General features: G+C 42.2%; 5 protein-coding genes, 3 long non-coding RNA genes, 1 other non-coding gene and 1 pseudogene across 11 annotated transcripts; 6 read left to right on the forward strand and 4 right to left on the reverse strand.

The window, feature by feature from the left end:
• The first annotated feature begins 1,109 nt into the window (after positions 1-1,109).
• On the forward strand, positions 1,110-1,181 carry Trnad-guc. The gene has a single exon. It is a non-coding gene; the product is annotated as a tRNA-Asp (tRNA).
• Positions 1,182-1,362: 181 nt separating this feature from the next.
• On the reverse strand, positions 1,363-2,235 carry LOC116929774. Its single transcript, XR_004398049.2, has 2 exons — positions 2,096-2,235; positions 1,363-1,826 (listed from the first exon to the last, which is right to left on the reverse strand). It is a non-coding gene; the product is annotated as an uncharacterized LOC116929774 (long non-coding RNA).
• Positions 2,091-4,611, forward strand: LOC116929694 (angiotensin-converting enzyme 2). The gene is made up of 8 exons (XM_045177927.1): positions 2,091-2,225; positions 2,311-2,461; positions 2,525-2,719; positions 2,790-3,538; positions 3,609-3,724; positions 3,797-3,941; positions 4,051-4,275; positions 4,333-4,611. The coding sequence occupies exons 1-8, from the start codon at positions 2,155-2,157 to the stop codon at positions 4,520-4,522; spliced, it is 1,842 nt and encodes a 613-aa protein (XP_045033862.1). The 5' UTR covers positions 2,091-2,154; the 3' UTR covers positions 4,523-4,611.
• Positions 4,612-4,613: 2 nt separating this feature from the next.
• On the reverse strand, positions 4,614-6,688 carry LOC116929709 (COP1-interactive protein 1). The gene is made up of 8 exons (XM_032937044.2): positions 6,390-6,688; positions 6,173-6,311; positions 5,930-6,105; positions 5,674-5,853; positions 5,380-5,615; positions 5,130-5,312; positions 4,908-5,070; positions 4,614-4,809 (listed from the first exon to the last, which is right to left on the reverse strand). Exons 1-8 carry the CDS (start codon positions 6,564-6,566, stop codon positions 4,720-4,722), a joined length of 1,344 nt encoding a protein of 447 aa, XP_032792935.2. The 5' UTR covers positions 6,567-6,688; the 3' UTR covers positions 4,614-4,719.
• A 2,285-nt stretch (positions 6,689-8,973) lies between these two features.
• LOC123475220 lies at positions 8,974-13,694 on the forward strand (annotated as a pseudogene).
• Positions 13,695-14,073: 379 nt separating this feature from the next.
• On the forward strand, positions 14,074-14,727 carry LOC116929782. The gene is made up of 2 exons (XR_006650273.1): positions 14,074-14,188; positions 14,264-14,727. It is a non-coding gene; the product is annotated as an uncharacterized LOC116929782 (long non-coding RNA).
• Positions 14,190-15,229, reverse strand: LOC116929743 (neuralized-like protein 2). 2 transcript variants are annotated; one of them, XM_032937084.2, is made up of 3 exons: positions 14,915-15,229; positions 14,724-14,848; positions 14,190-14,663 (listed from the first exon to the last, which is right to left on the reverse strand). In XM_032937084.2, the coding sequence occupies exons 1-3, from the start codon at positions 15,130-15,132 to the stop codon at positions 14,365-14,367; spliced, it is 642 nt and encodes a 213-aa protein (XP_032792975.2). In that variant the 5' UTR covers positions 15,133-15,229; the 3' UTR covers positions 14,190-14,364. The 2 variants fall into 2 exon arrangements, with proteins under 2 accessions (XP_032792975.2, XP_045033767.1); XM_045177832.1 differs by having other exon boundaries at positions 14,190-14,666; positions 14,915-15,226.
• A 637-nt stretch (positions 15,230-15,866) lies between these two features.
• Positions 15,867-27,826, reverse strand: LOC116929680 (rabankyrin-5). 2 transcript variants are annotated; one of them, XM_045178045.1, is made up of 17 exons: positions 27,685-27,826; positions 21,976-22,050; positions 21,721-21,898; positions 21,539-21,654; positions 21,205-21,476; positions 20,982-21,131; positions 19,465-19,630; positions 19,214-19,394; positions 18,998-19,130; positions 18,817-18,938; positions 18,222-18,551; positions 17,302-18,160; positions 17,077-17,227; positions 16,598-16,993; positions 16,388-16,526; positions 16,221-16,319; positions 15,867-16,133 (listed from the first exon to the last, which is right to left on the reverse strand). In XM_045178045.1, the coding sequence occupies exons 2-17, from the start codon at positions 21,992-21,994 to the stop codon at positions 15,998-16,000; spliced, it is 3,447 nt and encodes a 1,148-aa protein (XP_045033980.1). In that variant the 5' UTR covers positions 21,995-22,050; positions 27,685-27,826; the 3' UTR covers positions 15,867-15,997. The 2 variants fall into 2 exon arrangements, with proteins under 2 accessions (XP_045033980.1, XP_045033981.1); XM_045178046.1 differs by lacking the exons at positions 21,976-22,050; positions 27,685-27,826 and having other exon boundaries at positions 21,539-21,661; positions 21,721-21,732.
• Positions 19,737-20,980, forward strand: LOC116929753. Its single transcript, XM_032937099.2, has 3 exons — positions 19,737-20,005; positions 20,303-20,476; positions 20,541-20,980. The coding sequence occupies exons 1-3, from the start codon at positions 19,945-19,947 to the stop codon at positions 20,792-20,794; spliced, it is 489 nt and encodes a 162-aa protein (XP_032792990.2). The 5' UTR covers positions 19,737-19,944; the 3' UTR covers positions 20,795-20,980.
• Positions 22,220-23,283, forward strand: LOC123475428. The gene is made up of 4 exons (XR_006650466.1): positions 22,220-22,377; positions 22,449-22,661; positions 22,726-23,001; positions 23,089-23,283. It is a non-coding gene; the product is annotated as an uncharacterized LOC123475428 (long non-coding RNA).
• Positions 27,827-27,834: the final 8 nt, after the last annotated feature.

The raw sequence follows: 27,834 nt of genomic DNA on the forward strand, positions 1-27,834 counted from the left end.
ATGAATTCTTGTCTCCAGGATTTTCCTGGTTCCATTTTTCCGGATGATTTGCTCACTAGAGTATAATAGTCACGTAAGACATAATTGCAATTAGACCGACATTAATCGACTTTCTAAATGACGCAACTTTTTTTTAAAGTCACGTGCTGTCCATTGTTTTGTCTTCTCCTCCGCGTTCTCATGTTGCTGAATCTACAGAGAAAGGGAGATTGCGCTGAATCATCCGTCATTGCAAACTTGCAATGTGGGACATTCCCACAATCAATTTTCTTCGAGTTTTCACGTGATCAATCGACTTTGAAAAGAGCACAATTTATTCAAATGTTTTTGAATCTGCTATGATTAAATCCTTGCTATTATTAACCTGACGAGCAGCTGTAAAAAAATTCCGTCGTATTTAATGTTTTAGTGTAAAACGAGAACAATAAAACAAACGGGAAGTAAGGGTGTTGAGACGGGTGTCAATGTTTCCGGCTGGGCGTCGTTGTTTAGCATTCCGCTTCGTCAAGTCTTATCCGCATAGAAATCTAGATGACACGTGTCAATACCAAGATGTCGTAACGGTACTTTCAACTGAACATTTCACAATGGCCGTTGGATTTGTTAGCCATAATTTCACACCGAGACTTAATCAGATTCGTATTACGCCAAGGCAGTGTTAGCATCTGCATCGCAACTGGATACTCTAAATGTAATCTGAAATTACCCAATGAGATGAAATCAATTACATAAAATTAATTTTAGAAAAAATTTCTTTTATTGGAGCGATAAGGTAGAGTGGGTAACCATTTTAGTTTTATATTTGTTTTTCTAAATTTGCCGGGCCCAAGGTCGGTCTTGCTAGTAGAAAAATGTAAATACAATGTGCTTTGAAATCGCCAATGGCAGTATACTGTGCTCTCGGCGATTCAGAAGTTGAATATCTTGCGGTGACACAAAAAACAGCAGTAAAAACTAAAAAGCAGTCTAAAATGGGCGGAAACAAGCTGTGCTGATGTGCAAGCAGACCTTTTTTGGGCCTGGATACCTGCTTTCTGATTCTACATAGCAGCAACATCAACTTTTATGATTAATCTATAAATAAATGTTTCGTCGACAATTTTATTAAGTCCTCGATAGTATAGTGGTCAGTATCCCCGCCTGTCACGCGGGAGACCGGGGTTCAATTCCCCGTCGGGGAGGTTTTTAGCTTTTTCCCCCCTGTTTAGCAAAAGTTGAATTTGATTTCATTACATTTTTTATGAATTTGAACATGAAATTGTTTTTTATTTTCAAAAAGACATTAAGTTGCGCACATGTCTTGTAGCAAAAAACCCTGATCATGATCACAAGTCTATAAATATTTTCTTAAGCGGCCAATAATTTCGCCAAGGGATAACTGGTGTATGCATCAACACAACAGCTTGGCCACAAACACAATCACACAAGGTAAAAATTCTACATTCAGAAGTAGTTTGCATACTGTACTCTCATCTTCAGTTTACATTTTCCATGTTTTTTTAGTCAATTTCACGATGATTGTCCCCACTTGAAGGCCCATACAAGCATTTTACAACAAACACTGTCATCGTTAAAACAAACAAACATCGTTGTGTGAAGTAGATTAAGCAATGTTTAAAACGATTCTTTTCTCGAATAGATTTTACAACTTTGTGGTGCACTGACATTTGATTTTCTTGTTAAAGAACAGCCGCGATCGAGTCGACCACCTGATTATTGACCTTCCAGCTTCCACCTTTTGACACGTTAGGTCTTTCTTTCCTTTTTATAAAATTGTCAGTCCTGGGTTTTCCTTGTTTTTGCCTCTAGCAACGCACATTGTTGATCTAGTTCAAACCAGTTTTGAAAAAAAAATTTAAAATTAAAGTATACAAAATATAGTAATAATAATAAGTTCGGTGTAGCCCATTCACAATCTCTTCATCATTTCTACGTAGAAAAAACATGTCCACGAAAGGCGTCTGCCATTCAACAATCAGGTTATTGACATGGTAAATTTGTTGATCATCAAAGGATTTTAAGAGTATAATTATATGCGAAATCACCTGAACTTTCAAATTGATTCATCTAGTCAGTACAAGGACAGACGCCTTACCTAAAAATCAAACGGCAGGTGGACGATTGTCACTACAGTGTGTCTCAGACGGCCGAGAAATGAACTACTTGTTTTGGATACTCGTGCTTACTTCCTTGTTTTCTGTTGTTCCAACGGTGTTCGCCAACAGGTAAATTTATTGTTGATAATTGCACCAGATGTCGTCGAATTTCTCTTTTTGATTAGTTAATCAAATAATTGGGTGTTCCTAACAGAAGGACAGTAGTTGGCCACAACAACGATGAAGGTCTAGCCAAAGCGTTTCTTGACCGATACGACGATGAATATAGTCAATTGGCTACCGAGAAGACATGGGCAAGCTGGAACTACGAAACAAATTTGACAGATTACAATGCAGCCATCGTGGTAGATTTTTATAATCCAAGGTATTGTGTTTTATTTGAAATCTATGTCAATTTTTATATTCAGGAAGAAGTCAGCGCACGTGTGTCAGCCTACGGCGATAGAGCGAACAGCTACGCGTCTTTGTTTGACACTACCTTATTTGCATACGATACGCGTCGACTGCTGACCAGTGTTGGCTCTTTAAGCCTAAACCCTGAGGAGGTGAAGGAATTGACTCAAGTTCTCTATCAAATGAGTCGAATATATGGCAGCCATAAGGTGTTATAATGATTGTTGTAATCAAGAAAACTTTCATTATTGAAAGGCTTTTTTCCCCCAAAATGAACAGGTTTGCAAAGAGGAGAAATGCTACTCTTTAGAGCCTGAATTAACCAAGTTGATGGCTTCATCGACCAACGCCACCGAACGACTATGGGCATGGCAACAATGGCATGAAGGTGTTGGTCGAGCTATCCGACCTCTCTATGTCACATATGTCCATCTGGAAAACAAGCAAGCCCGTTTGAACGGATACGAGGATTACGGTGATGAATGGCGACAAAAGTACGAGACTAAAGAGCTGGAATCTCTGGTTCATGACTTGTACAAACAAGTCGAGCCCCTCTATCGCCAAATTCACGCATATGTCCGGCGTCGACTCTACGAAACGTACGGCCCAAGCACCATCGATCTCAGGGGGCCTTTGCCTGCTCACCTCGTCGGGGACATGTGGGGTCGTTTCTGGTCCGACCTGGGTGACATCGTCCGGCCATATCCAAACAAAACATCGGTCGATCCCACAGAGGCCATGATTGCCCAAAATTACACAGTCCGTCGGATGTTTGAAATGGGAAACGATTTTTTTGTTTCCATGGGACTCAAACCAGTTCCAGACGCGTTTTTCAATCTCTCAATGCTGGAGAAACCAACTGATCGCGAAGTGGTGTGTCATGCTACAGCTTGGGATTTTAACGATGGCAAAGACTTCCGCATTCGGACGTGCGCAAGCGTTAGTTTTAGCGATTTCTTGACAATCCATCATGAACTGGGTCACACACAATATCAAATGCAATACGCTCATCTGCCTTATGGATACAGGTGATGATTTGTTTTTGTTTTTTTCATCTGAAATCAATAGCGACTGGAGTATTCTGTTTTAAATGCGTAGAGATGGAGCCAACGACGGATTTCACGAGGCCATTGGCGAATTAATGTCGATGAGTGTAGCAACTACAAAACACCTTCAGTCCGTCGGGTTGATGGAAGTAATCGAAGACGATCCAGGTAAAATAAAATTGCACTCTAAGATTTTGCGAGATTATATGTAACATAATGATCATCGAAAAACATGTGCAGAAGTGGATATTAACTTTCTAATGCAACAAGCGCTAGCATCCGTATCTTCATTGCCTTTCCATCTGGTGCAGGACACATGGCGATGGAGGCTCTTCAGAGGAGAAATTCCAACAGACGAGTGGAATCGGGCGTACTGGCATGAAAAGTTGAGGGTCTTAAATGATTTTAATATTAATATTAAATTATTAATATTAATTAATTTTTAGTCGTAAATTAGCCGATGCCATTTGATCTCATATCTGATTGCATTTTAGGATGGCAACAGTAGGTGTAACACCACCTGTTCCACGTGACGATCCTCAAGATCTCGATCCAGTAGCAATCTTTCATGTTTCGGGGGGTTTCGACATGATACGCTACTTCACCAGGACCATTATGCAATTTCAGTTTGCCCAAGCTCTTTGCGACATTTCTGATCACGTTGGTCCGTTGCATAAATGTGATTTTTACAACTCAACTAAAGCCGGAACAGCCTTAGCGTAAGTCATTTGAGCTTCTATTACTGACAGTTTAATCTAGAATGTGTGTTACTGTAGGAAAATGATGAGCATGGGATCATCCAAGCCATGGCCTGATGCAATGGAAACATTAACTGGTCAACGTGAAATGTCCGTATTACCTTTATTAAATTATTTCCGGCCGCTTCACGAATGGCTGGAAAAGGAAAACGCCCGCAATGGCGATACGATCGGATGGAATATTCCGCCAAGTGACCAAACAAGCTGAGCGCCTCCAGTATTTTCACCACTTCTTGCAATTGGCTTCCTGGTCTAATGCAGTGCTTTGAAATTAAATAATATACATTAAAACGCGAATCCCTGTTTTTACAAATATTTAATGGATAAATTTGAGTGGTATTGGTAACAAAAAACAAATGTAGGTTGACATTCTTTAATGACGACATGCGTACGTGTGACAAAAAACTATGAAGAAAACATGGGGAAATTCCCATTTGTCAAGTGATGTTGGATGGTTTCGAATCGTTCTTCGTACTTGCGAGAAAGTTCAGCCATCTACAATACACACAAAAATAATAATAATTCAATAATCGAAATCTTATTGAGCATTGAGCACATAAATCTCAATGGGAAATGTAGAAAATAATGTTTACCTGTTGTTGATGCTTGTGATGTATGGCTTCGAAAATTGCAGCTCCTTCTTCAAGGGCTTTCTGACCGGAATTCAAATCGTGATTCAACTGAGCAACTTCGCTGTCCATAGCTTGAATACGTGCTTGTAACTGCATTTTGCGACATTCGTCTTCATTCATGCATCTGGAAAACGAATAAAATTAATTTATTTGTTGAACAACGTATGTTTCTTGAAATATTACTGTTTCACGTCTGATCGTGCTTTTTCGAGTTGGCCTCTTAGTTGTTCTACTTTTTGATTGTACTCATCAAACATACGCTTTTTGCTTTCTATTAAACTCGTATCTTTCTTCAGTTGGTTTTCCAGGATCTGTTTCTCTTCGTCCACTTGTCGATAACCAAGCTCAGTTTTCTGCCACTCTAGCCTATACGCGAAAAACATAAACCGGTAGGTTAAAATCTGACTGACTGAGGAGTCATATAAGGTGCAACTTTATTTTCGATTCTCTGGTTTTGACTTGTGCTAGGCGTTGGTGGGTCTCTTTATGCTCCTGAAGTTGCATTGTGCGATCTTGTATCTGCTGCTCAAGAATTGGCAATCGGTTTTTTAGGCACATAAAGTCCGCCTCTACTTTTTCCTTATCAGAGTGGCTTTTACTGAGCTCTGCTTGTAATGCATCTGGATCAGGAACAACTGCTTCTGCTGCTCTTTCTTTTTCCCCTTCCACCTTATGAAACAGATATTCATTGAAGCAGTTGGACCAATGGACAATGTGAACACTTTACCTGCTTTAATGTGTTGGCAGCTTGCTCTATCCTTACAGTAATGCCATGCATCCTTTTGGTGAAATCATCCACTTCTTCTTCTAGCTTTGTAACAACCGCCTCAATTTTCAAATGCTTTTCTTTTTGCTTAACCAAGATATGTCGTAATTCCGCCCCCAAAATTTTCTTCTCTTCGTCAGTCTAGAAGAAACAATGGATGTGCTACTAATTTCAATGAAATACATGACATAGTGGAAATCATTAAACAAATTCAAACCTGTCTGCATTTATTTAAATAGCGCTCCTCTTCAATCAGACGCTTTTCATTGTTTATAACTTGATGTTTGATTCTTTGAACTTCTTCTTCAATTTCCTCTTTGTGGGTTTCTTCAGCTTCAAAGTATGCAAGGAAGTTTACTAAGTTCAGTAATACATCTCTGACAATATTTGATGCTGCAAACAAGATGGTGGTTGCCAAAATAAAAATCCGTTTCCTAGACACATGTACTTTAAAACTCACTCGGTTTTATCATATCTCCATATTTAAATTTGGTATATCCAAGATGCTTCAAGATATTATTGATTTCACGAAATAGTGACATATTGCCCTCCAAGTGTTGAAACATTTCAGGATTCCGTGAAAATTGATTCATGTTGACCTAGTAGATGAGTAGATTATTTCACACTTAGTAAGCTGACAAAAAAAAACAGAAGGCCAAAAACCAAAGTTTACTTACAGTGGGTAGTTGGTAATTGCCACCCAGAAAGCCTTTAAGAAATTTTTTAAGTACATCACGGAATTTTTCACCACACGGTTTACGGATATCCATGTAAGTAAAGGAAGAGTCCGGCCAACAGCTGTTGATACAATTAACGATTCGCTCGACATCTTCTTCTTGTTTCTCTGAAGCCATAATGATAAGATATTTCGCACCACAAAAAAAAATTGACTGTTTAAAACCAGACGCTTTCAAATTTCAAATAACAACTTACAAAGCTGTGTTGCCAAATTTGCTTGTACAGTCATCCATGAACTTGATCTCGGTGACTCGGTCCAACCAGAGTAATAGAATACTGGTGTAGCCACGCTTATGGCGGGCCGTCCCATTGCCTTTTTGGCCTGAAAGTCTTTCTATCCTAAAACGAAAGCGCCACAGCGGCTGTGTTGTGAACTTGTGATATATTACGTTTTCGCTATGTTTTCGCTCATTTTCGTCGTCTGTACTTCAGAAAGTAAACAAAATGGGGCTTAATTCATTAGTGTGAAAAAATGTATGTATAAACATATGGGTTGTTATAACAATTACAAACCTTAAAACTCAATTCATAGGTGGCAGTTACGGTTATGGGACACTTAAATCGATATCTTGCCTCATTTTCTCACAATCGATACGCGAAATTGGCAACAACTTTTGGGAAAAAATCCGAGAGGGGGAGTTAACATGGCCGTGGCTACACCAGTATTCTATTACTCTGGTCCAACCATAGTAGAAGAGGGGATGGTATGTTCACTTACTAGAAATTTCCCATAAGGCTAGATCCCAGGTTGCTTCGATAAATGGTAGTGACACCAAGCGGATTTTCCGGAGAACTAAGTTTGAAAGTTTAGCGCGGGTCAATATAGCAATTGACACTACGGATGATTTTAAAGGTACTATTGTACTGTAAATCAAAATTTTACGTACTATTTATGCTGTAACTCAAGAAATGTACTTTTAATATATAAAAAAATAATAAATGCACAAGCAAAACGACTTAATCTCCATCTTTCATATTCATGAAATACTACCCCATCTGTAAATCCTTTCACAATATCTGAAAGATCAAAATGCCTTTCACACAGGGTACGGATAGGATTACAGGATTTGAAATAGACATTATTGCAATTCACAACGAGCACACTTAACAGCTTTACTTCTTCTTCGCTCTTAAAAAAAAAACTGTTGAAGTTGGCGCTACGCTTGGTGGCAGCACCATTTATCGAGACAAAGAACTTTGAAAAAAACACTGAAAAACCGAGGATCTAGCCTTACGGGAAATTTCTAGTAAGTGAACATACCATCCCCTCTTCTACTATGGTCCAACTAAAGTCATAGTACCCTGGTTGCAGAGTAATAGCAGAGTAATAGAATACTGGTGTAGCCACGCTTATGGCGGGCCCTCCCATTGCCTTTTTGACCTGAAAGTCTTTCTGTCCCATAACGAAACCGCCACAGCGGCTGTGTTGTGAACTTGTGATTTATTACGTTTTCGCTGTTTTCACTCATTTTCCTCGTCTGTACTTCAGAAAGCAAACAAAAAGTGGCTTAATTAATTAGTGTGAAAAAAGTTAGAGCATGAAGAGATTTCTTAACAACCCTTAAAACTCAATTCATAGGTGGCAGTTACGGTTATGGGACAGTTAAATCGATATCTTGCCTCATTTTCTCACGTCCCCCTCTCGGATTTTTTCCCAAAAGTTGTTGCCAATTTCGCCTATCGATTGTGAGAAAATGAGGCAAGATATCGATTTAAGTGTCCCCTTGACAAGGGCTATCGTCGCATGCTGGTTTCCTTTGGCCGAGAGGGCAGGCGCTTACCGTTAATAAACCAGGGTTCTTAGACCATGGTCCAACTCCAAGTCTCCAACCAGAGCAGAGTCCGGAGTAATAGAACCATGGTATATGATAGAACCCTGGTTGGTTCACGACATGGGGAGAATCGTCTGTCGTTGTGTCTAATTTCGGAAATAGCAGTCAGAGCCTCCAGCGGGTGTGTGATAAGTTCACCAATCAGGAAACAGTTTGAAAACTTCATCAGCCAATCACAACAGTGATAAAGGAAACGAAGAGAGCAGACGATACCAGAAAAGTTGAAGCTCGAATAGAAAAACTAGCAATGGCCGTTGAATATCTCAGTTTCTCTCGATAGATGACTCTGATTCTAGTTTCCACCACTATGCCCCGCAATTTTAGACATACAGACCAACGAAACGTGGTATAGGGATTCCTCTCAGCGTGAACCAGCCAGGGTTTTATGACTCTGGCCTATAGCGCTTGGCCCCGCGCCAATCGGTGCCGATCCCTAGCTATAGCGCTCGGCCCCGCGCCAATCGGGGAGTTTTTTTGTCGATCCGGTGCGGGGATAATCTTAATCGGGGAAGTAATTTCGGTTCTCGGTGCGGTGATATCGGTGATCGGTGCCTTCCCCGATTATCAATGAATAGTGATCTAAATTGTATATCGATTGTTCAAATCGATTTGAACTGTGTTGACCAATTGTATTGCTAGCATTTTAAAGGGTTAGGGTAAGAAAAATATCTCCCCCCCAGCACATCGTCTCGCTCATCAGACCATTTTTGCTAGCGCTTGGAGAAGGTTCTCCTTTTTTTTGCGAAAGAAAAGACTTAGTTTAGAGATGGTTAATAGTAGTTTTAGCTCTTCTAGTTCAAGCCCGGGAAGTTCTAGTTTGTCATCGTCCACTTCTTCCTCATCGTCCAGTGATTACTCGCGGCGAGGAGATCGTCAGCGTCGCCACGCTCGCAACCGTGACCGTGAGTACGAGTGCGTGGCTGGAGACGGCCGAGATCGCATCCGTGCTAATCCCGACTAGCTTCCTGATGCCATGGATCAGCCTTTGCCAGTGAATGCTGGAGAGGGGCCTGCAGCAGCGCAGGAGCAAGGAGAACCTCAGCGTCACGAGGTAGGAATTCAGGAGATTGTAGGGGGTCCTGACGGACAGCAAGGTCGGGTTGTGGCCCAGCTTAATCGCGCGGCTCATGAATCCAGTAGGAAGAAGGTACGCCCGTCAAAAAGAGAGGAAAAAAAGTTGGTGAAGAGATTAAGGAAAGGCGTGAGCAACAAGCGTGTGTCGAAAGTCAAGAAACGCTATTCGGTGTCTTTCAGCGACCAGTTAGGATTTAGGGTGCCTTCGATCGATTTCCCGATGTACATGTTGCTGCAAAAGACGCTGGGTAGTTCCGCGTCCAAGACCAACATAAACTAGGCTGAAAAGGTGCTCTATAGATCGCAGCAGTCTCTCTTGCCTATGTTCCCAGTTAACGCTTATTTGGAACATCAAAATTTGCCAGGAGCTCAGGGCAAGGCGGTAAAGGACTTGATCAACCTGGCGGGCAGAGCCTTTTACGATATGTCGGACATGAGGCGCAGAAATATCTTGGAGATCGTTGGCCCAAACGTGGTTTCCGTGGTCGACGAAAGGGACAAATTCAAAATAGAAGACAAAGAGCTTTTCGGCATCTCGGTGGTGAAAAAATTGAGGAAAGATAGGCAGTTCCTGAGCGACATTAATAGCCTAGATTTAGGCAAATCGAGATCGAGATCAGTAAAGGATCGTCTTTTGCTACCATTACCACCCCCTGGTGGCGGCAGGCGGCGCCTCCACAGCACCTACAGCAACAACGCCGCCAACCCCTAACAGAACTACTTTCGTCAGGACCAAAACAGTTCCGGTGTGTCTCTTCAACAAGGAGCTTCCATCCCGTCGAAATCGTACGATTTTTGCCGCAGCAACGATGGCGCGCCGGTCAACTTTACCGAGACGGGTCCTGCCAACGGAGCCTGGTTCAACTAGGGGTATTTCAATAATTTATTGTACTCTTTAGTCCCGTTTCTCGTCAGCCCGGGCTTTATTGGGGGAAGGATAAGGCATTATTCGAGGGCCTGGAGGCTCATCTCTGCGGACACCTGGAGTCTGGGGGTATTGCAGGAGGGCCGCAGGTTAGAATTTGATTCCCCTCCAGTAATGTGTGTTATTCCTCGCAACGCCGGGATGAGTGAGGCCCAGTTAGCTATAGGTAGAGAGGAGGTGACGGGTCTCCTTCGGAAGCGGGCCATAGTTGAGCCAGACAGTCTGGGTTTTGTTAGTTCCATGTTTATCATTCCCAAAGCCTCGAGGTGTTTTAGGCCTATTATTAATCTTAAAAGGCTCAATCAGTTTTTAATTTTTGGCCATTTCAAGATGGAGAACATTAACACGCTCAGGCATCTTATTGTCAAGGGGGATTGGATGGCCAAGCTGGACCTCAAAGACGCATACCTAACAGTCCCAGTCTATGAGGATCACCAAAAATATTTGCAGTTCCTTTGGGAGGGGAAGATTTTCCAGTGTGTTTGTCTGCCTTTCGGTTTGGCCTCCGCTCCGTGGGCGTTTACAAAACTGCTCAAACCGGTAGTTGCTTTTTTGCGCAGTCTGGGTTGTCGTCTGGTAATTTATTAAGATGACCTTATTTTATTAGATCAGTGTAGGATTAGTCTCATACAGACGCTTTTATTCGTGAAGCGTCTGCTGCGAGTGTTTGGTTTCGTTATTAACGATTTAAAATCCTTCCAGTCGCCGCTTCAGATTATGGAGTATTTGGGTCTACTGGTAGATTCGGTAGACCTTAAGATTTTCCTCCCAGAGAAGAAGATGGAATCAATCCGAATGAAATGTTCCGATGTGCTGGCTAGGCCTTGTCTACCGCTTCGAGACTTGGCGAGTTTGCTGGGCAATTTTAACTGGCCGGAATACGCAGTTCTCTTAGCTAGGGCACACTACAGGGTCGTCCATGCCCTGTACATCGAGCAATCCAGATTATACGGAGTGAATTTTCGGGTTAAGATTCCACTATCTCGTATGGCAAGGATTGACCTTGCCTGGTGGATGGATAGGTCGGTCTATCTACCGGGAAGGAATATGTTTGAAGCCGAGCCAGTCTTAACCATCTGCGCCGACGCATCTCTAACGGGTTGTGGCGCAGTTTGTGGCGAAATAAGTACAGGAATGACCTGGACGTCCGATGAAGGTTCCCGTGACGGGAAGAATCAATGAGCTTGAGCTGCAGGCGGCTTTTAATGCTCTGCAATCATTCGCTTGGTTGAAACATGATTGTTCGGTCAGGCTGCGTTTGGATAATTCTACAGCCGTTTCGTATATTAATAAGGTGGGGGCACGCGGTTTTTTGTATTGAACGAGCTCGCCATCAAAATAGCCCGTTGGTGCGAGGCCAGGAATGTTTCTTTGCAAGCAGAACATTTACCCGGGGTATTAAATGTCATTGCAGACAGGGAGTCACGCAGGAGGATCGATTGAAGCGATTGGCGACTGCATCCGAAGGCCTTCAGGGCCCTGACAGCAACCCAAACCTCTGAAAAATATCTGTTTCTCTGACCATTCTGTTTCAGATACTTTGAAAACCGAAATGTCTGTTTTTGATTTCGGTTCTCACCTTAACACAAAGAGAATTGGCCGCTTCTTTTCGGATATCGTGGTTTCAGTAGAAGGATAGGAAGAGTGGCGTTTTTTTCATGAAAAGTGGGGGGTAGGGCCTACACTATCCCTGTAAAAAACAATAACAGAAGGCAGAGATAGAGGTAATTCGGGCTTGCGGTATATAAGAAAAATAAGGGAGGTATAAGGCAAGATCGTTCCGATGAAGCCGTTTCTTACGCCGTTTCCTTAGCCGTTTCTTAAGGTGACGCAATATAGACCTATCCTTAAAAAACAGCTGATAGTATTGTATGAAACAGAAAAAAGGGGTAAAAAAACGTTTCTCTTTCGGTGGTCTATTTGCATATTTTTCGATTTTCTGTTTGGGTTTTTCTTTGGGGCCAAAACAGGGGAGCGGGTTAAAATACCGGTATTTTTCTGTTGTTTTTTCATGGTTTCGATACGCTGGGCCCTGATGGAAATATGGCGAATGAACGTCGACCTATTCTCGAACCCTTGGAACGCGCAGCTCAAAACATTTGTCAGCTGAAATATTCAGCCGGGAGCGTGGGCGACGAATGCATTTTAATTGAACTGGAGATCAATAATGGGTTATGTTTTTCCCCCCTTCTCGGTGATTCGGGACTGTCTAAGAAGGCAGGAGAACGCTTCACTTTCGGTGGGAGCATTGGCCTCAAAACTAGCCACTCTCCTGTCCCTGGCAACTCTCTACAGAGCCAGCGAACTAGCCGCTATTGACAAACAATCAGTAAACTTTACTATGGAAGGAGTCTCCTTCTCGCTTTCCAGATTGAGGAAGGCTCAGAAAGGGGGGGGGGCTTTGCAGTCTATTTTTCTTAAGAAACTCGGCGACGAGCAGCTTTATTCGGGGGGGGGGGGGGTTGTCTGAATCGGTATTGCGATGTAACGGAGAAGTACCGCACAAGCGATAACAGCGAGCTCTTATTCATCGGTTCGGTCGGACAGCACCCCCAGGTCAAGAGCTCGACGATATCGGCCTGGATTAAGAAAAAACTGAAAGCAGCCGGAGTTGATACAGAGCGTTTTTCTGGCCACTCCACTCGTGGAGCAGCAGCTTCTAGGGCGGCGGCCTCAGACATGTCGGTGGAGTCAATCCTGAAAGCAGGACATTGGTCATCAGAATCCACATTCACGAGATTCTATAGGAGAGACGCATTTATCAGCCCGAGCACATCGGTGGCAGGAGCGATTCTTTCGCTAAGCAATTCCGCTTAGTGGGTACTGTTTCTGTTTCTGTCTATTCTTATTTTATAATCTTATTTAATAGTCTTGCCTTTCAGCTTTCATCAGTTTCTCACCTTGATGGAGTATCCCCCCTTTTTATTCTGCCCTAGTTTCAGGCGGCAAAGAAGTCAGTTGTTTTGCTTTAAAGTCACAGTTCAAATCGATTTCAACAATCGATATACAATTGAGAATTGTCTCAGGTACTCCGCCAAGACAATTTAGATTGTATGAGAGAGAAGAAAATCGATTTGAACTGTAATCTCCTCCCGCCCTCCCGTTACAGTCAAACGTTTTCATCGGGATTTATGATCATATCAGTTTCTATCGCCAGACAACATTAGCCGGCGGTTCTAATGCTTTTTTTCTCCTTGTTTTTCCGCTACCGCAGGTACGCTAATAATTATTCACGCGGTAGAGGACGCAGAGGAAGTCGTGGTCGCGGAGTATATTAAGGATGCAAGAAACCCACCACCCACCCGTTGTATTCTTCATTTAAAATGGTCTGATGAGCAAGACGATGTGCAGGGGGGAGATATTTTTCTTACCCTAACCCTTTAAAATGCTAGCAATACAATTGGTCAACACAGTTCAAATCTGGTTCAAATCGATTTTCTCTCTCTCATACAATCTAAATTGTCTTGGCGGAGTACGTGAGACGATTCTCAATTGGCAGTTGCCCTGCGGCCAACAAGAACAAAATGTGACCCTAGTCCCGTGATTCTCGTTGGCCTATCAGAACTCAAGGTCACTGGTAAGACTAACCCCCTATGGCTGAAGCGGTGCTATCGGTGCAGCACCGATTATAGCACCGTTCCGCACCGAAAAAAGATTTCCCCGCACCGAACTTCCCCTATTCATTTTAATCGGGGAACCTTAGCGGTGTCCCCGATTAGAATGTGATCGGGGCCGAGCCCTACAACCAGCTCATTGTCTGCTTAAAACAAAAGAAGGTGGCATCCCGTGATCCCTTGTAAAAAGACATTGATAAAGGGTTGGTGACGGAGACCAAGTTGACCAAGCACTCGTGTCAAATGAATAGTGTGATCTGAAATCCTTGCCAAGTTGCCATAAAACAGTTGAAGTACAAAAAAAATCATTTATTCAAGATAAAATCTAAACAATGTTTAACAAATAACAAGAATCTTTGTTTGGACAGTGACATCAGTATTCACATCAAACAGAAAAGTAGAACAGAAATAGAAATTCCATAAGAATACCATAACAAAACATGACAAGAATAAACTATGACAGAAAAATTCATCTATACAAAAGAAAATCTTTTAGAAACTTTGGGAGTGGTAAGGAACCCACTGCTTTCTGGGCAATGTTTTGCATAATGGCTGCTTTACAAGCTGTCTGAAGAGAAGTCACTTCATGCATTTGCCTAATCTGGATTTCTTTAGTAGTTCCATAAATATCAGCAACTACAAAAAGGGGCTTAGAATTATATGGGATATCAGATTCTACAACTCCCCTATCAACCCCATCAACAATCAGGTGCAGGTGGGCAAATAAATCATTGTAGGGTTTGTAGTGCAAACCAATTAAACTCCCAACTTCTAAATAAAATAAATGCATTGTTAATGGTAATATAACAATATAAAAATATTACATACCTGATGGTAATCGCACTTCAGAATCTTCATTGCCAGCCTTAAATATGGAGAAAACCCAGGTTTGCCCAAGAGGCAGCAAATCAAATGAAATTAATGGCAAATCAAAAAAAGTATTGGGATCAAGCCTGCAAAGTGCAATTATGTTAAGTTTGACATGAAAGGTTTGCTGCTTTAGAATATCTTTTACTTACTGTGTTAGTCCTAGTCGAAGGTGTCCATTCCAACCCAATTCAGTTTGAGTTATTTTGACGAAAAATACTTCTCCCGGTTTAAGCGACCTCTCACTAAAAACTAGGCCGTTGGCAAAACTTGCCTTACGATATGCAACTGTGTTGTTCTCACCTAATACAATATTCGACCCATGATGAGAGTGAAATCTAACACTGTTTGTTGTTTGGGAAAAGGCCATGATTTTTTAATTTTTACGTAACATGCTTGATACTTTAAGGCCGGGAATTCCCAACTGTTAAACTAAAGCCTGAAGGCCGAAATCCCAATCAGCCCAGCAGTAAAAAGTTTCGGTTTTTGCCACCAGGGAGCAGGCTATCGGCAATGAGCAAGCCCAAATAGGAATTTTCGGATGAATTTTTCGATTGTTTTTGGTTCTTTCATAAAAAATTTAACATTTTGGAGAGCAAGCCTTTCTTGTAGGACTTAAATGCTCGCAACAGTCAGCCAGGTGAAGAAAGAGTATTATTGAGGATATGATATCGAAGATAAAATAGAGGACAGCAATTAAAGGCAGAAATCCCCATTATATTTACGAAAATGAGTACCGGCTGTGCTAAATTCTTGCTATGGCTCACCGTTATGGCATGCGAGAAGTCAGAAAACTAACTTAAAATGCTGGCCGATACGCATTCATTGTTAAAAATTTTTATTTTATGTATTATTTAAATTAAATTATGTCTCTTCATAGTACGTAAAACGTCGTAATTTGTAACATGCTTTTGTTACATCAAAGGGTCAATTGGTCAAATGAAACTTGTCATCAGAGAATAAGACTTCGATCCGCCTCACCACATACAGAAAAGAAAAGGAAGCCTGTTTTTGTCGGAAGTGAACCCAATCGTTTGGTGAACGACAAATGCTCCAAAAGTCCGAATCGGTTTAAGATCGAACTAGAGAATATATAATTCGCAATTGGTGTTGATAACAGTATTGATGTATTTCATAATTCTCGTTTGGATTTTCGACTCATAAATTGATCATTTGTCAGCCGCAGAAAATAAGATTCAAACAAATGAAGACAGCAGTACATCAACAAGTGTAACTTATGGAGATGGAACACCGGAACTCAGGACCTGTGAGCACAGCAGGCAAACCCGAACAGGTTTACTCAGATTGAACTTGAGGATGGGTACCACCTGATCGGAACATTTGCTGCACAAGATTCTTCCGCAATGTCGACTATAAGACGATAAAAATAATAGTAATAAATAAAAATAAAAATAAAAATAAATCAATGCAGAAAGAATTGTAGAGCCAAAGACTTACCAATGATGTTTGCGGGTGGTAATGCCAAATTTATTACCACACTCCATGCAATAGTCGTGTTCAGCCCAAGGCGGCTCCTCATTCAGCTGCTCCAGTAACCTGATAAAGTAATACTTACAAAGTTATTCATTTACAACTGCTCGGAAAGAAAAAAAAATTAAGTTTACCTAACAAGAAGTTGCTTCGTAGCTAGTTGGTAGTTGAATATAGAAACACCACTTTTGTTTGTGGCGGCTAAACAGGCCCCAGCTCGGACGAGAGCTTTGCACAAAGATACATTCCCTTTCATGTAGGCCAATAAAAGCGCTGAAATTATAGACCGCAGACAAACATTAGTACGTAAACTTGAATCAGACAAATTATTCATGAAATCATACGCGAATTGCCGTCGATATCGGGTGCGTTGATTGGATATTGAGGCATACACTGCAAAAAAAGGCTTAGAAGACTAGCGGATGCATCGCGGCCGCTTCCAGCCGCTAGATGGAGAGGATTCTGACCACGCATTGTTCGCGATTCGGCATCAATTTGTGACTGGGTTAAAAGCACCTGGGCCACGGCGACGTGACAAAGCCTGGCTGCTGTATGTAGAGCAGAATTTCCGCAATCGTCTAGCGCCGACCAGTCAGCTCCAGCATCAAGCAAAATGCTTGTCAACGCAGCGCCGTCTTCGCGCTCGGCTGCCATATGCAAAGCCGATTGCTGGCGTGGTCCGCGCTCATTCAGCCCTGCACCAGCCACGATCAAATTACGTAAGATCATTTCATCTTTGCCTGTGTTGATAATTAATTTTCGTTTTTAAACCATGGGTAATGACTTCAAAATTTATTTATTTTTTTTTTTTTTAATTCCTTACCTGTTTGAACGGCTAAATGAAGTGGTGTCAATTTGGCCGTGTCGGACGTCCGAGAGTTTATGTTCACGCGAACGGAAAGTAAAAAGAGCAATCCTTCTAAATCACCGCGCAAAACAATGTCGTGAAGCAACGTCCTTCCTTTGTTATCATACTAAAATAAAATCAATAAATAAACAGTGCTTTCTCAATTGTTATTACAAATGAAAGAATTTAATAAGAATTTACTTGTTCGGCGACAGAAGGGTCCTTTTCAAGAACGGCAGCGGCAGCTTTATTGTTTTTAACTAGCAACGCAGTGGCAAAGGGTGTCTTTTGGGTTCGATCGACGGCGTAGAGGTCAATGGTAGGCTGTCGGAGCAACAGTTGAACAAGGCCAGCCTGATGTTGTTCAATAGCCACGTGGAGTGGTGTCTTCCCCTCCACATCGCGAGGACTGATATCAGCCCCATGTTCCAGAAGAGTGGCGGCCACCTGTTCCAGACCCCACTGGGCGCAAAGATGAAGCGGAGTGCTACTATCGTTGTCAGAACCTCCTCCCCTCCGGGGGCTATTCACGTCGCATCCGCTACGAATGAGAAAACAAGCAGATGTTTCATCACTTGCGTCCAGGGCGCGATGGAGTAGCGTTTGACTAGTCCCATCTGGTCCTTCTTCCCAATGATCTGTATCAACACCGTATCGAACTAGAATTGAGGCCAAATCTTCATTGCCGCAGGTCAGCGCCAGCCAAAGTGGACAAGCATCACCAGGAGCCTCTTCCATGTTGGCTCCTCGTCGACAGAGTGCCTCCAAAACGGACGGCAAATTCTTGTGAATGCACAGCACCAACGAAGATTCTCCAGCCGGCGTGAGAGCATGAACATCCGCCCCATTGTCTAGTAAGAAGAGCGCTGCTTTTTCGTCTCCTCTCAGCAGGAAGTAATGTAAGAGTCGGTATCCATCATTGGGACTCATGGCATTGACAGACGCTCGACCTCTCAGCAAGAGCTGGGCTATCGAGTAGCGACCCAAACGTAAAGCCGCACATAAAGTAGATTCCCCGGAAGAGTCTCTCACATCAAAATCTATCGTCGATTTGTTCTTCCTGTGCGTCAAAGAAAAATCTAGTTAATTTGAAAACAACATTTTGCAACAAGCTTAATTACTCTGTGTGTTCCACGAATGCCGTGATGACGTCTTCGAACCCACCATGAACGGCTAGGTGTATGGAGGAATGAAGGCCAATATTTTCACTCTCTTCTTCATGAGATTGGTCAACTTCGTCATCTTCAAATGGATTGTAACTTTCGTCAGCTACTTTGGCCTGGACGGGCATAGAAAGTGAAGGAGGAGGAGTCTGAAGATTAGGATCCGAACCGCTCTCCAAAAGTTTCTTGACCAAATTAGACATTCCAGACCGACTGGCAATATGCAATGGAGATTCGCCCTGCCGATTCAGAGCATTCACATCCGCCTTGCGATTCACGAGGAAGAAACTGAGAAAAAAAAAAACAAAAAAACACAGACAAGCTTTTACAAAACACTATAAATACTAACAATAAAATGAGAATACAAAAAAAAAAAAAAATTCAGGCACAGCCCATTCGAGAACAGAGGAGTGAAGCCACAAAGCCACTTGAGGCCCCAGTTTTTTTTTTTAAATAGCAATGATGACTATGCCATTACGAAAGAGGAAGAATTAGGCAGTTTTTGGTCGCAATCAATCTTAGAAAATACGGTAAATCTACTAAGTAAGCTTACGTAGCTTGTTCGAGTTTGGCGAATGCCGCCATATGCAAAAGAGGATCTCCAGTTACGGAAGACACTGCGTTGACACACGAAGGACACTTGGTCACGAGCTGGTCTGCAATGGACAAATCCGTCTAGAACAAAATGGCTTTACCTTGTATTCTATTTTCTTGTTAATATTTTCTGGTGTTACCGGATTTTGCAGGGCGTGCCACAAAGGGACGAAACCTTCCTTGTCCTGACGTTCACAATCCGTTCTAGAGTCGCCTAATAGAATCTCAATTAGAACCATGTTGTTGGAACGGACGGCCAGGTGCAAAGGCGTGCTGCGAAGCGAAAAAAAAAATCAATGAAGGAAAAAAAAAAAACGTGGTCACGTGGATGACAATATTGTCACGTTGAACTTTACCTTCCGTCTTCGGCGATGGCATTGGGTCCGCTACCTTGTTTCAAAAGCAACCTTGAAACTTCAGCAACAGTGTCAGATTTCCAGTCGGCCAGCAAATGCAAAGGTGAGTAGCCCGAATCGGACAAAACGGCCGTTGGCAGCGCACCGTGTTTAAGTAGGAAATTGCAGGCAAATTCATCTTCTGTTTAATTAAATTGTTAATAGATTTAATAAACAAAAGTTGCTTGATTCGAATCCGACATTGACTTTACTTCGCAAAATTGCTTTGTGTAGTAAACGCTGGCCGGTTGGGTCGACGCAGTCCACATTAGCTCCATGTTGAACCAAACAAAGGGCTAGAGATTCGTAGCGTAGGTGTAATGCAATATCTAACGCGATATCTCCCTTCGGATCGACAGTGTTCAATCTCACAGGCAACTATTAAAGAGAGAAAAAAAAAACCATATAAACTACACTCATTAAATACGGTAATAAAAAAAGGTTGCCGAAACCCATTTAGAGAAGGAAAGGGCGGACCAATAGGGGAAAAGAAAGACTGTCAGCACAACAAGGAAAATCTGACAGTTCGTTTCGGGTTTCGAGGAGGGAGGAATACGACTGGTCGTCCTGATAAAAATCTAACAGCCCCAAAGACACACAAAGAGGAGAAGGAAATGAATGATCAGAGTTGCTCAATGCTGTAAAACCAACGGATTTCGCCATCACAACACGGGATTTCATACAAGGAAAAGATGTCCCCAACAGTGATTCAGTTGATCCCTTTCCTCTTGTTCACTTCGACATTCTTTCCAGGTAACTAGAAGAGAACACGCGACTGATATTAACTATTTTATGACTTAATAAAAGTAGTTTACTTGCAAAATGGCAGCATAAACTATTAGTGTTGTCAACCACGCTGTTGCAAGTTACCAGACAAGAAAGTGTGCATATAAGTTTTCTATCTAGAAAATAAAGTTACTAGGAAGATTGATTAGAACTAGTTCTGCAACAATATAAGTCAGCAAATTGAAAAGAATGAATATGACATAACATAGGAAAGTGGATTCCCAAAGGAGTTTACACATTAATATTTTCCTTATTCCTTTCCAGTGTTTGGAATCCAATGTTACCGTTGCCTTCCAAAAGCAGTCCCAAACACAAACAACCAGACTACTTCATTAGAACCTTGTTCACAGTTTGATGGTTCTAGCAAGTTTGTCATTGACTGCCCACTCTCAACATTCTGCATGAAGAGGAATTTCACACTTGAGTTTCCGGATGGAAGTAATATTGCTTGGCTATTATTTGAATTTATCAATCTGCAACAAATTTTTTTCTTTCTTCAAAGGGAATGCCATTGTAACAGAGAGAGGTTGTGCTCAACAAAGCTTCTCGTACAGGGTGCTAAAACGCGGGCAGTGGCAGACGATCAATGATGTCAATGAAACTATCTACCAAGATGGGTGTATCCTAGAGCACCAGGGTACTAAACCTCCAACCCAATATTGCTACTGCTCAAGCAGACTGTGTAACGCTGCGTCTACCGTACAATCCAACTTACTCATCTGTTTTTTTCTTCTTCTCGTTTACTACATTCTTTAAGCGTACCCTCCCCCGATATCCTGTAACTAACGATATCCTGTGATTGTTTCTTGAAAATTTTACTTGTTTAGAAAAAAATCGCATCATCCCTATGATGGTCTGTGATAAATAACCAGAATCTTAAATCGTGTGTGCTAGTACGATGGTTAAGGGCGTTTTCGCTGAAATAAAAAGAAAACTGATGTACCTGTTGAGTGTACTTAATCAAGTCGAGGAAAACGACGTCTTCTCTCCCTAGACGGACGGCGGCCTGCAGCGGATGCGAAGAATGCTCTTCCAACAGACGGTATAAGGACTGGGCAGATAGCGGTGCTAAATTTTCACGGTTCAAATCTTCCTAGGGTGTAGAAAAGCACAAAATGTATTCATTACTATGTGTAGCAGGCAAATGAATGTAAACTGCGACTGACCCAGTGGTTGCTCATTAGGCTAGCACAAAATTTTCTGAGTGTTTCGGCACCGGTTTCTTCTGATCTGACGAAAAGCTCGACACAATTGGACACCTTTACCATAGGAATGAGTTGCTGTTCGCAACTATTTATCAACTCATTAAGCTTGTACTGGCCGGCGGCCTTAAGAAGACTGATGAGAAAATCGAAACGATTATTTGGCACTTTCAGTTCATCTTTATAAACCCAACACAGCAAAGCCTCTCCAATATCTTGATCTAAATGGCTCCAATCTTGGGAGAGAAGAAGTGAAATTAAGAAGATGTTTTTAAAAATCTGTTTTGAATACTTCTACCTAGTTCTGTCACACTTTCCCAGTTTTGGTTACTTTCGAGCCAAGTGTCAGCTCTGGCTGTGAGTACAAAACGATGACTAGGTACAGAGCCAGTCGCAAGCTTTACCCTCACATCACTGCAGTCTCATTCATAATTAGTTAATTATGATAATAATTTTTATTTTTATTTTTTTTTAAGTTACCTGAGATTTTGGGACAAGTGTAAATTGGCAATAAACTTCAAAATACGAGAAATAAAGGTATTGGAATGATCCCCTGGAGAGGCACTTAGTTGTTTAAGCACTTCTGCATGGCGGGCTTGCAACTTGTTATATTCTTCTCTAAGCAATGATAAGTGATGAGATACTTTAGCTGCTTCATCTAAAAATCGAAAGCGATCGAAAGTCGAATTTCAGTATATATATTAGGGTGAAAAATTAGACTGTCATAAACGTCACCTTTTCCTTCACTGACCATGGTTTCGAACGGAATGGCAAAGAAAAATCAGCAAAAGAAGTTATTTCCTTACAGATTTGTTTTTTTTTTTTTTTTTATGTTGTATGGGTGCTGCAGCTGCTAGACGCAATGCTGCCTTAAGCTTCGTTGAAGCTCATATACACCACCAGATGTCCTTTACGGTTTCAATCTTTCCTGGTGAGTAGGGGTTCTTTGATTCTTGATGCTACATTTGTTATCCTTTGTTTCTTGTTTAGTGTTTAGCATGTGTTTAGTGAGCGTTTGGCTGACGTATGTTTGCATTGTTCAAATTTTATAGGTCAGTCCTGCGTTCTTTAGGTAGGTTGCTACTCTGTTTATAATGTTTCTTCTTAGGGCATTTGGAATTTCATAGTTGAGCCCTAGTAAGGTTTTCTTGTTCCATGGTGCATTTTGTTGTATTAAAAATCTTCTAAGTTTTTCTCTCTTACTATAGAATTGTGGACATTCCATTAGTATGTGTTCTTCGGTTTCCATGGTTTCACAGCCCCATCTGCATCCCCCGTCTTCTGCCATGTTTCTTTTATACAAGCTGTATTGTAAATTATTCATCCCGGTTCGCAATCTGTGAATTGTGCATGATGCTTCTCTGTTCTTGTGAAAGCGATGGTAGTCTATGTGCGAGGATTCAATGTTTGCTGCAATGAAGGTATAACTTGCTCGTATCTTTTCATACCAGTCTTTACTTATCTCCTTTCCTTTTTCTTTTTCAGGGTTTCAATGCGCGGCAAGCTTTGGATTCTTTCTACTCCTGGATCCGTCAAAGCTTGTTTAGCTAGCTGGTCCACAAATTCATTTCCCTTGATTCCACAGTGACTGGGAATCCATATTATCTTGGTTTTGCAGCCCGAGTTCTTCAGGCACTTTGTTAGATTCCAGATCTCTAGACTTGTTGAGTCCATGTCCCTATAAGGGAGATTGCTTAGGTACTGGACACATGATTTCGAGTCAGTGCATACCACTACCATGCTTGGATAATCTTCTCTTTGGTACGTGTGTTTGAGACAGTTCAGGATTGCAATCTCTTCTGCTTTAAAGATGGATTTAATCCCTTCGATTTTCCATGCCTTTTGTAGGTTGATTTCAGGGATGAAAACTGCACATGTATAGGTTTCGTCTTTGGCGGATCCATCTGTGTAGGCTATCACTGTTTGTGGAGGAAGCGTATTTAGCTCTTCCTGTAGCAGCAACCGTGCTTGCAACAAGTTCTCGGTTGCGCCTTTCTTTGTGATGTCCAGTTCTGTGCATTCATAAACCCTTTCGTCCCACGGTGGGGAGTTGGTTGGTTGTTTTCCATTTCCTTGATTTTGAGCCTCATACCGCGTATGTCCCATGTAGCTTTTATCACCGCTGGTGTTGAGTAAGACTTCCAAGTTGTCGGCGCCTGCACCTCCTTTAATAGCAGATCCCGTAAAGGATGCTCTTGGTTGCTAATTATTTGGAGAGCAATTCTTGTGGTAAGCATTCTTATTCTTGTTTGTATGTCCATTACTCCTAATTCTGCATATAGGTCTGGTAGCGTCGTGCTTTTTTGAGCGCCCAGGATTTTCCTTATGGCTTCATGCAGTACCGTGTTAACTCGGGATAGGTTTGATTTGGCCGCTCCCCCGTATACTGCCGCCCCATAATCCGCCACCGATTGTATGCATGCTGTGTAGAGGTGTCTCAGCGTCCTCAGCTCCGGTGCCATCCTCCGTGTTGCAATTCCACTAATAGCGGCTCCTGCTCTCCTGATCCTTTGTTCTACCTTCGCGATGTGTTTCCGCCAGGTGAGCTTTTTATCCACCTCCACTCCTAAGAGGGTGACGTTTTCGTGAAATTTTATTCTTCTCCCCTGTAGGAAAAACAAGACCTCTGAATTGCTTGCATTCCTTTCAAATTTCATTCCTGCCGTCTTTTCCGCTGATAGGTTCATGCCTTGTTTGGTGCACCATCTTGCTATTTTATCCAGGTAGACTTGAGCCGTTGTTTCCGCCTTTTCTTCCGTTTCGGCTTCTATAAGAATTGTCACGTCATCCGCATACACTATAAGTTCTAACCCTTTGGGTGGGGAGGGCAGATCTGCCATCATCACGTTGAAGAGGATGGGGCTCAACACTGATCCTTGCGGGACTCCTCTTTTGGTCTGAGTGCACCCGTGGGTTCGATTTTCCATTTTTAGTTTGTATGTCCTGTTTTTCATGAAGTCACTTATCAGCCTTAACATCGATCCTTCTACTCCGCTTTCGGCTAATTTCCAAGCGATTGCCCTTGGGGATACTGAGTCAAAGGCTTTGGCTATGTCCAGGAATATGCCATATACTTTGTTGTTTTTCCTCCATCCATTTTTTACGAAGCAGTCTAATCGAGTGAGAGCATCTGTGGTGCCTCGTTTTTTTCTGAACCCGTCTTGCGCCTTTAGTAGCTTTTTGTGTTTTTCCAGGTAATAGTTTATTCGTTTTGCCAGTACCTTCTCCAAGAGTTTGCAGAGGGTTGCGGTCAGTGCGACTGGCCTAAAAGATTGCGCTGATTCTGCGCTTTTTCCTGCTTTTAGTAGGGGTACTACGTGAGCCTCTTTCCAGACCAGCGGTAGCCGTCCTGTCCTCAGTATTAGGTTATAAAATGTTGCGATTTGTTCTCTGTTTTCTTTCGATAGCTGCTTGATCATTGTATTTGGGATGGTGTCTGGACCGGGTGCTGTATGCGTCAGACTTCTCATGGCCTCTTCTATTTCTTGTGTTTTTAGTGGAGAGTTTAGTGCCACCCTTTCTTCTTTGCGTAAGGCCTCCTGTAGTGTTAAAGACTTGTTTCTGTTTAGTTCAGGAGGAGATTTGCATGCTGGCTCAAACATCGAATTCAGCAAAATTTCCGATATAGCCTCTGGATCGAATGTCAGTTCAGACTGTGCATTTTTAATCGTTTTTGGAACCGTTTGGCCTTTCCTTGCTGTACCAAGCATGGTTTTCATTAACGACCACATTTTCTGGGGGTCATTTCTTGGTCCCAGTTCTTCGAGATATTTTCCCCATGCATTCCGGCGTTTATTTAATAAAAATTTTCTTTTTTCTGCCAGTGCTTTCCGGTATACTGCCCGTTTCGAGGCGTTTAAGGGATCTTTTCTCCATGTTCGTTCCATTCTTCTGACTTCTGCGCACTTCTTACTACATTCCTGTGTCCACCAGGATTTGGTTAACTTGGTGATGGGCCTCCTCGGTTTGAAATTAAACCACTTCATTCCTGCATCGATCATCGCTGAGGTAAGGATTCTATTTGCTTCGTCGACGTTATCTGTGTTTTTAAAATCTTGTATATTCAGTCTGTTGTGTAGGTCTTGGTTCCATTCCACCCATTTTCCGGATCTAAAGTCCCATGTTGCTGGGGGATATTTTCCGAGGGTGCAACATTTTCCATGTCTACGATAATAGGTATGTGATCACTATCCATTGATTGCCCTTGTCTTGCCGTTGCTTTAAATGCTAGTACTGGAGATGCCATCATTAGGTCTATTGTGGACATGCTTCTGGTGTTGGTTTTAAAACGAGTCCCGATATTTGGCGGTGTGATTAATTCAATCGATAAGCTAGTTTCTAGTATCTCACTTAGTGCCTTTCCGCATTTATTAGATTTGTTGGTGTTTTCCCACATCTCATGATGGGCGTTAAAGTCTCCGGCTACAATCAGCTCATTTCGTGTGTTCATTAATTGATTGATGTCCTTTGTAGACGCATTTCCTCTTGGACAGTAGACTGAAATGGCATCCACTGGTCCTACTGGCGTGTAAAAACTTGCTCCCACCCACTCCAGGTTTCTAATTTGGCGATGGCGCATAGGTGTTGGGTTTAGTGCTAAACTTATAAGGAGTGCTACTCCGCCTCCTTTTTTATCTGTGCGGTCTGTGCGGTAGAGTGCATAACCAGGAAAACTAAAATTTGTTTGGCTCTTCCAGTGAGTTTCGCTAAGAAAAATTATATGAGGTTTAATTGAACATAGGTATTTTTTGAATTCTTCGTATTTTGCTTTATTTAGGCTGCTTGCATTCCATTGCAGACATCTTAACTTAGATTGTTGTTGTCTAGTCATTTTCTGGTAGTTGTTGTTACCTTGAGCTTTTTCTGTGGGGTACTTAGTGGCCTAGGGTCGTTTGTAGTTTGTTTTAGTCCCCTTATCTTGCCTGGTGAAGTCTCATCCTGCCAATCAATTTGCTTTCTTTTGTCGAATTCGTTTTGAAGTATTTCTTCAGGAGTATCGTTCTCAGGTTCTAGTCCGTAGAAACCTTCACTAAGGGCTACTTCCATATCCTCTGCTTCTAGTTCTTCCCCTTCAGCCATTTTTTGTATCATGTCCATCATTTTTTGCATTTGGGATCTGATGAGGGTGAAATTAGCTTTGGTTTTTTTTACGTCCCGTTCTAATGCTTTTCCTTGGGCCTCCACCGTAGTTATCCTGTTTTCAATCTTCGGTATTTTCTGTATTTTTAAATCGTGGATTTCTTTCGTAAGCTCCGAGACTGTTTTCTTTAACGATTTTATTTCTTCTATCACAGATGGATCCTCTGTTGTCCTCCCCCATGCTGCCGGTCCACTCGTGACCATATCTTCCTCTCCTACTCTCCAGCTGGGAATGATTTTTCCCCAATCCTTGTTCTCATTTATGTGCGGCTTCCTGCGGTCTATTAGTTGGATCTCCTTTTTCAGTTGCTGGTACTTTGGACATTTCGTATCATCCGATGTATGCTCGTCTTTTTGGCCGCAGTTTACGCAATACATCTTGCATTCCACATCTTCCTTATGAATGGATCCACACCTGTGGCATGCTTGCTGACTTTTGCAGAAAGTCTGTAGATGACCCAGCCTATAACACTTTTTACATTTGTAGGGGGAACGGTAGAAGGGTCTAACGGGGTGTGAGACGAAACCTAATTTTACCCTGTCCGTTAACTTCTGTCCGGGTTCACCTTTGAAAGTTAACTGCACCATATTGGTTCGTATGTCTTCTCCCCTTCCGTCATTTTTGCGTGTAATTCTTCTGGCCTCCACTACCCCTTGTTCTTCCAAAGCGGTTTTTATTTCCTCATCTTCATAATCTATGGACACATTTGAGATGACGCCCATGTTATATAGCAACCGCTTCGGTAACTGAACGTCGACATCTTGTCCACCTAACCTCTTGATCTCTCTTAATCTGTTGAAGGCTTCCTCTTCACCTACTTGCACGAAGAGGTCTCCACCTCTTCCGGGATAACTGTTTTTGACGGATCCAATTTCCTTTTGGATTTCCGCTGCAATCTTATTCTGCTCCGAGAGTGGTAAATTTTCGTAGCTACTACCGTTTTTCATTTTTATTATGAGCGGTGGCCAGTTCCTACTCTTTCCCGGCCAGTTAAATTCCGCAATCTGGACATCCATTTTATTCCTCTCTGATTTGTACCAATGCACTGTACAGGCTTTAATTTTAATTTTTCACTGATTTCCTGCTAGACACACGTGTAGCCCTGGATCCCTGGCCCTGCTGGGCCATGAGAAAAAAGGGGGGATGGGTGCGCTTATTTTATCCTAGCGTCTTATGGCGTTAAGGAACGGTAACAAAACTACAAAAATTGGGGGTTTTTCTTTACCCTTTCCACTGTGGAACTTACGCGACACAAAGAAACACAACCTTAGCCGGTGAAAGCACAAACAGAACCCCTTACAGATTTGTTCCAAATAAGATGAGCTTCTTTGCTTATTTGAAATTGTAGGTGTATCCCCGTGGCCGCTATCGGGTAACCAACCTCATCAATACGTCAAAATGTAAAGCTCTAAGCAGACGGATATCACGCGGATATCTAAAGTGGCGCCAATTGA

The sequence above is a fragment of the Daphnia magna genome, linkage group LG8 (genome assembly GCF_020631705.1).
Source record: "Daphnia magna isolate NIES linkage group LG8, ASM2063170v1.1, whole genome shotgun sequence".
NCBI lineage: Eukaryota > Metazoa > Arthropoda > Branchiopoda > Diplostraca > Daphniidae > Daphnia > Daphnia magna.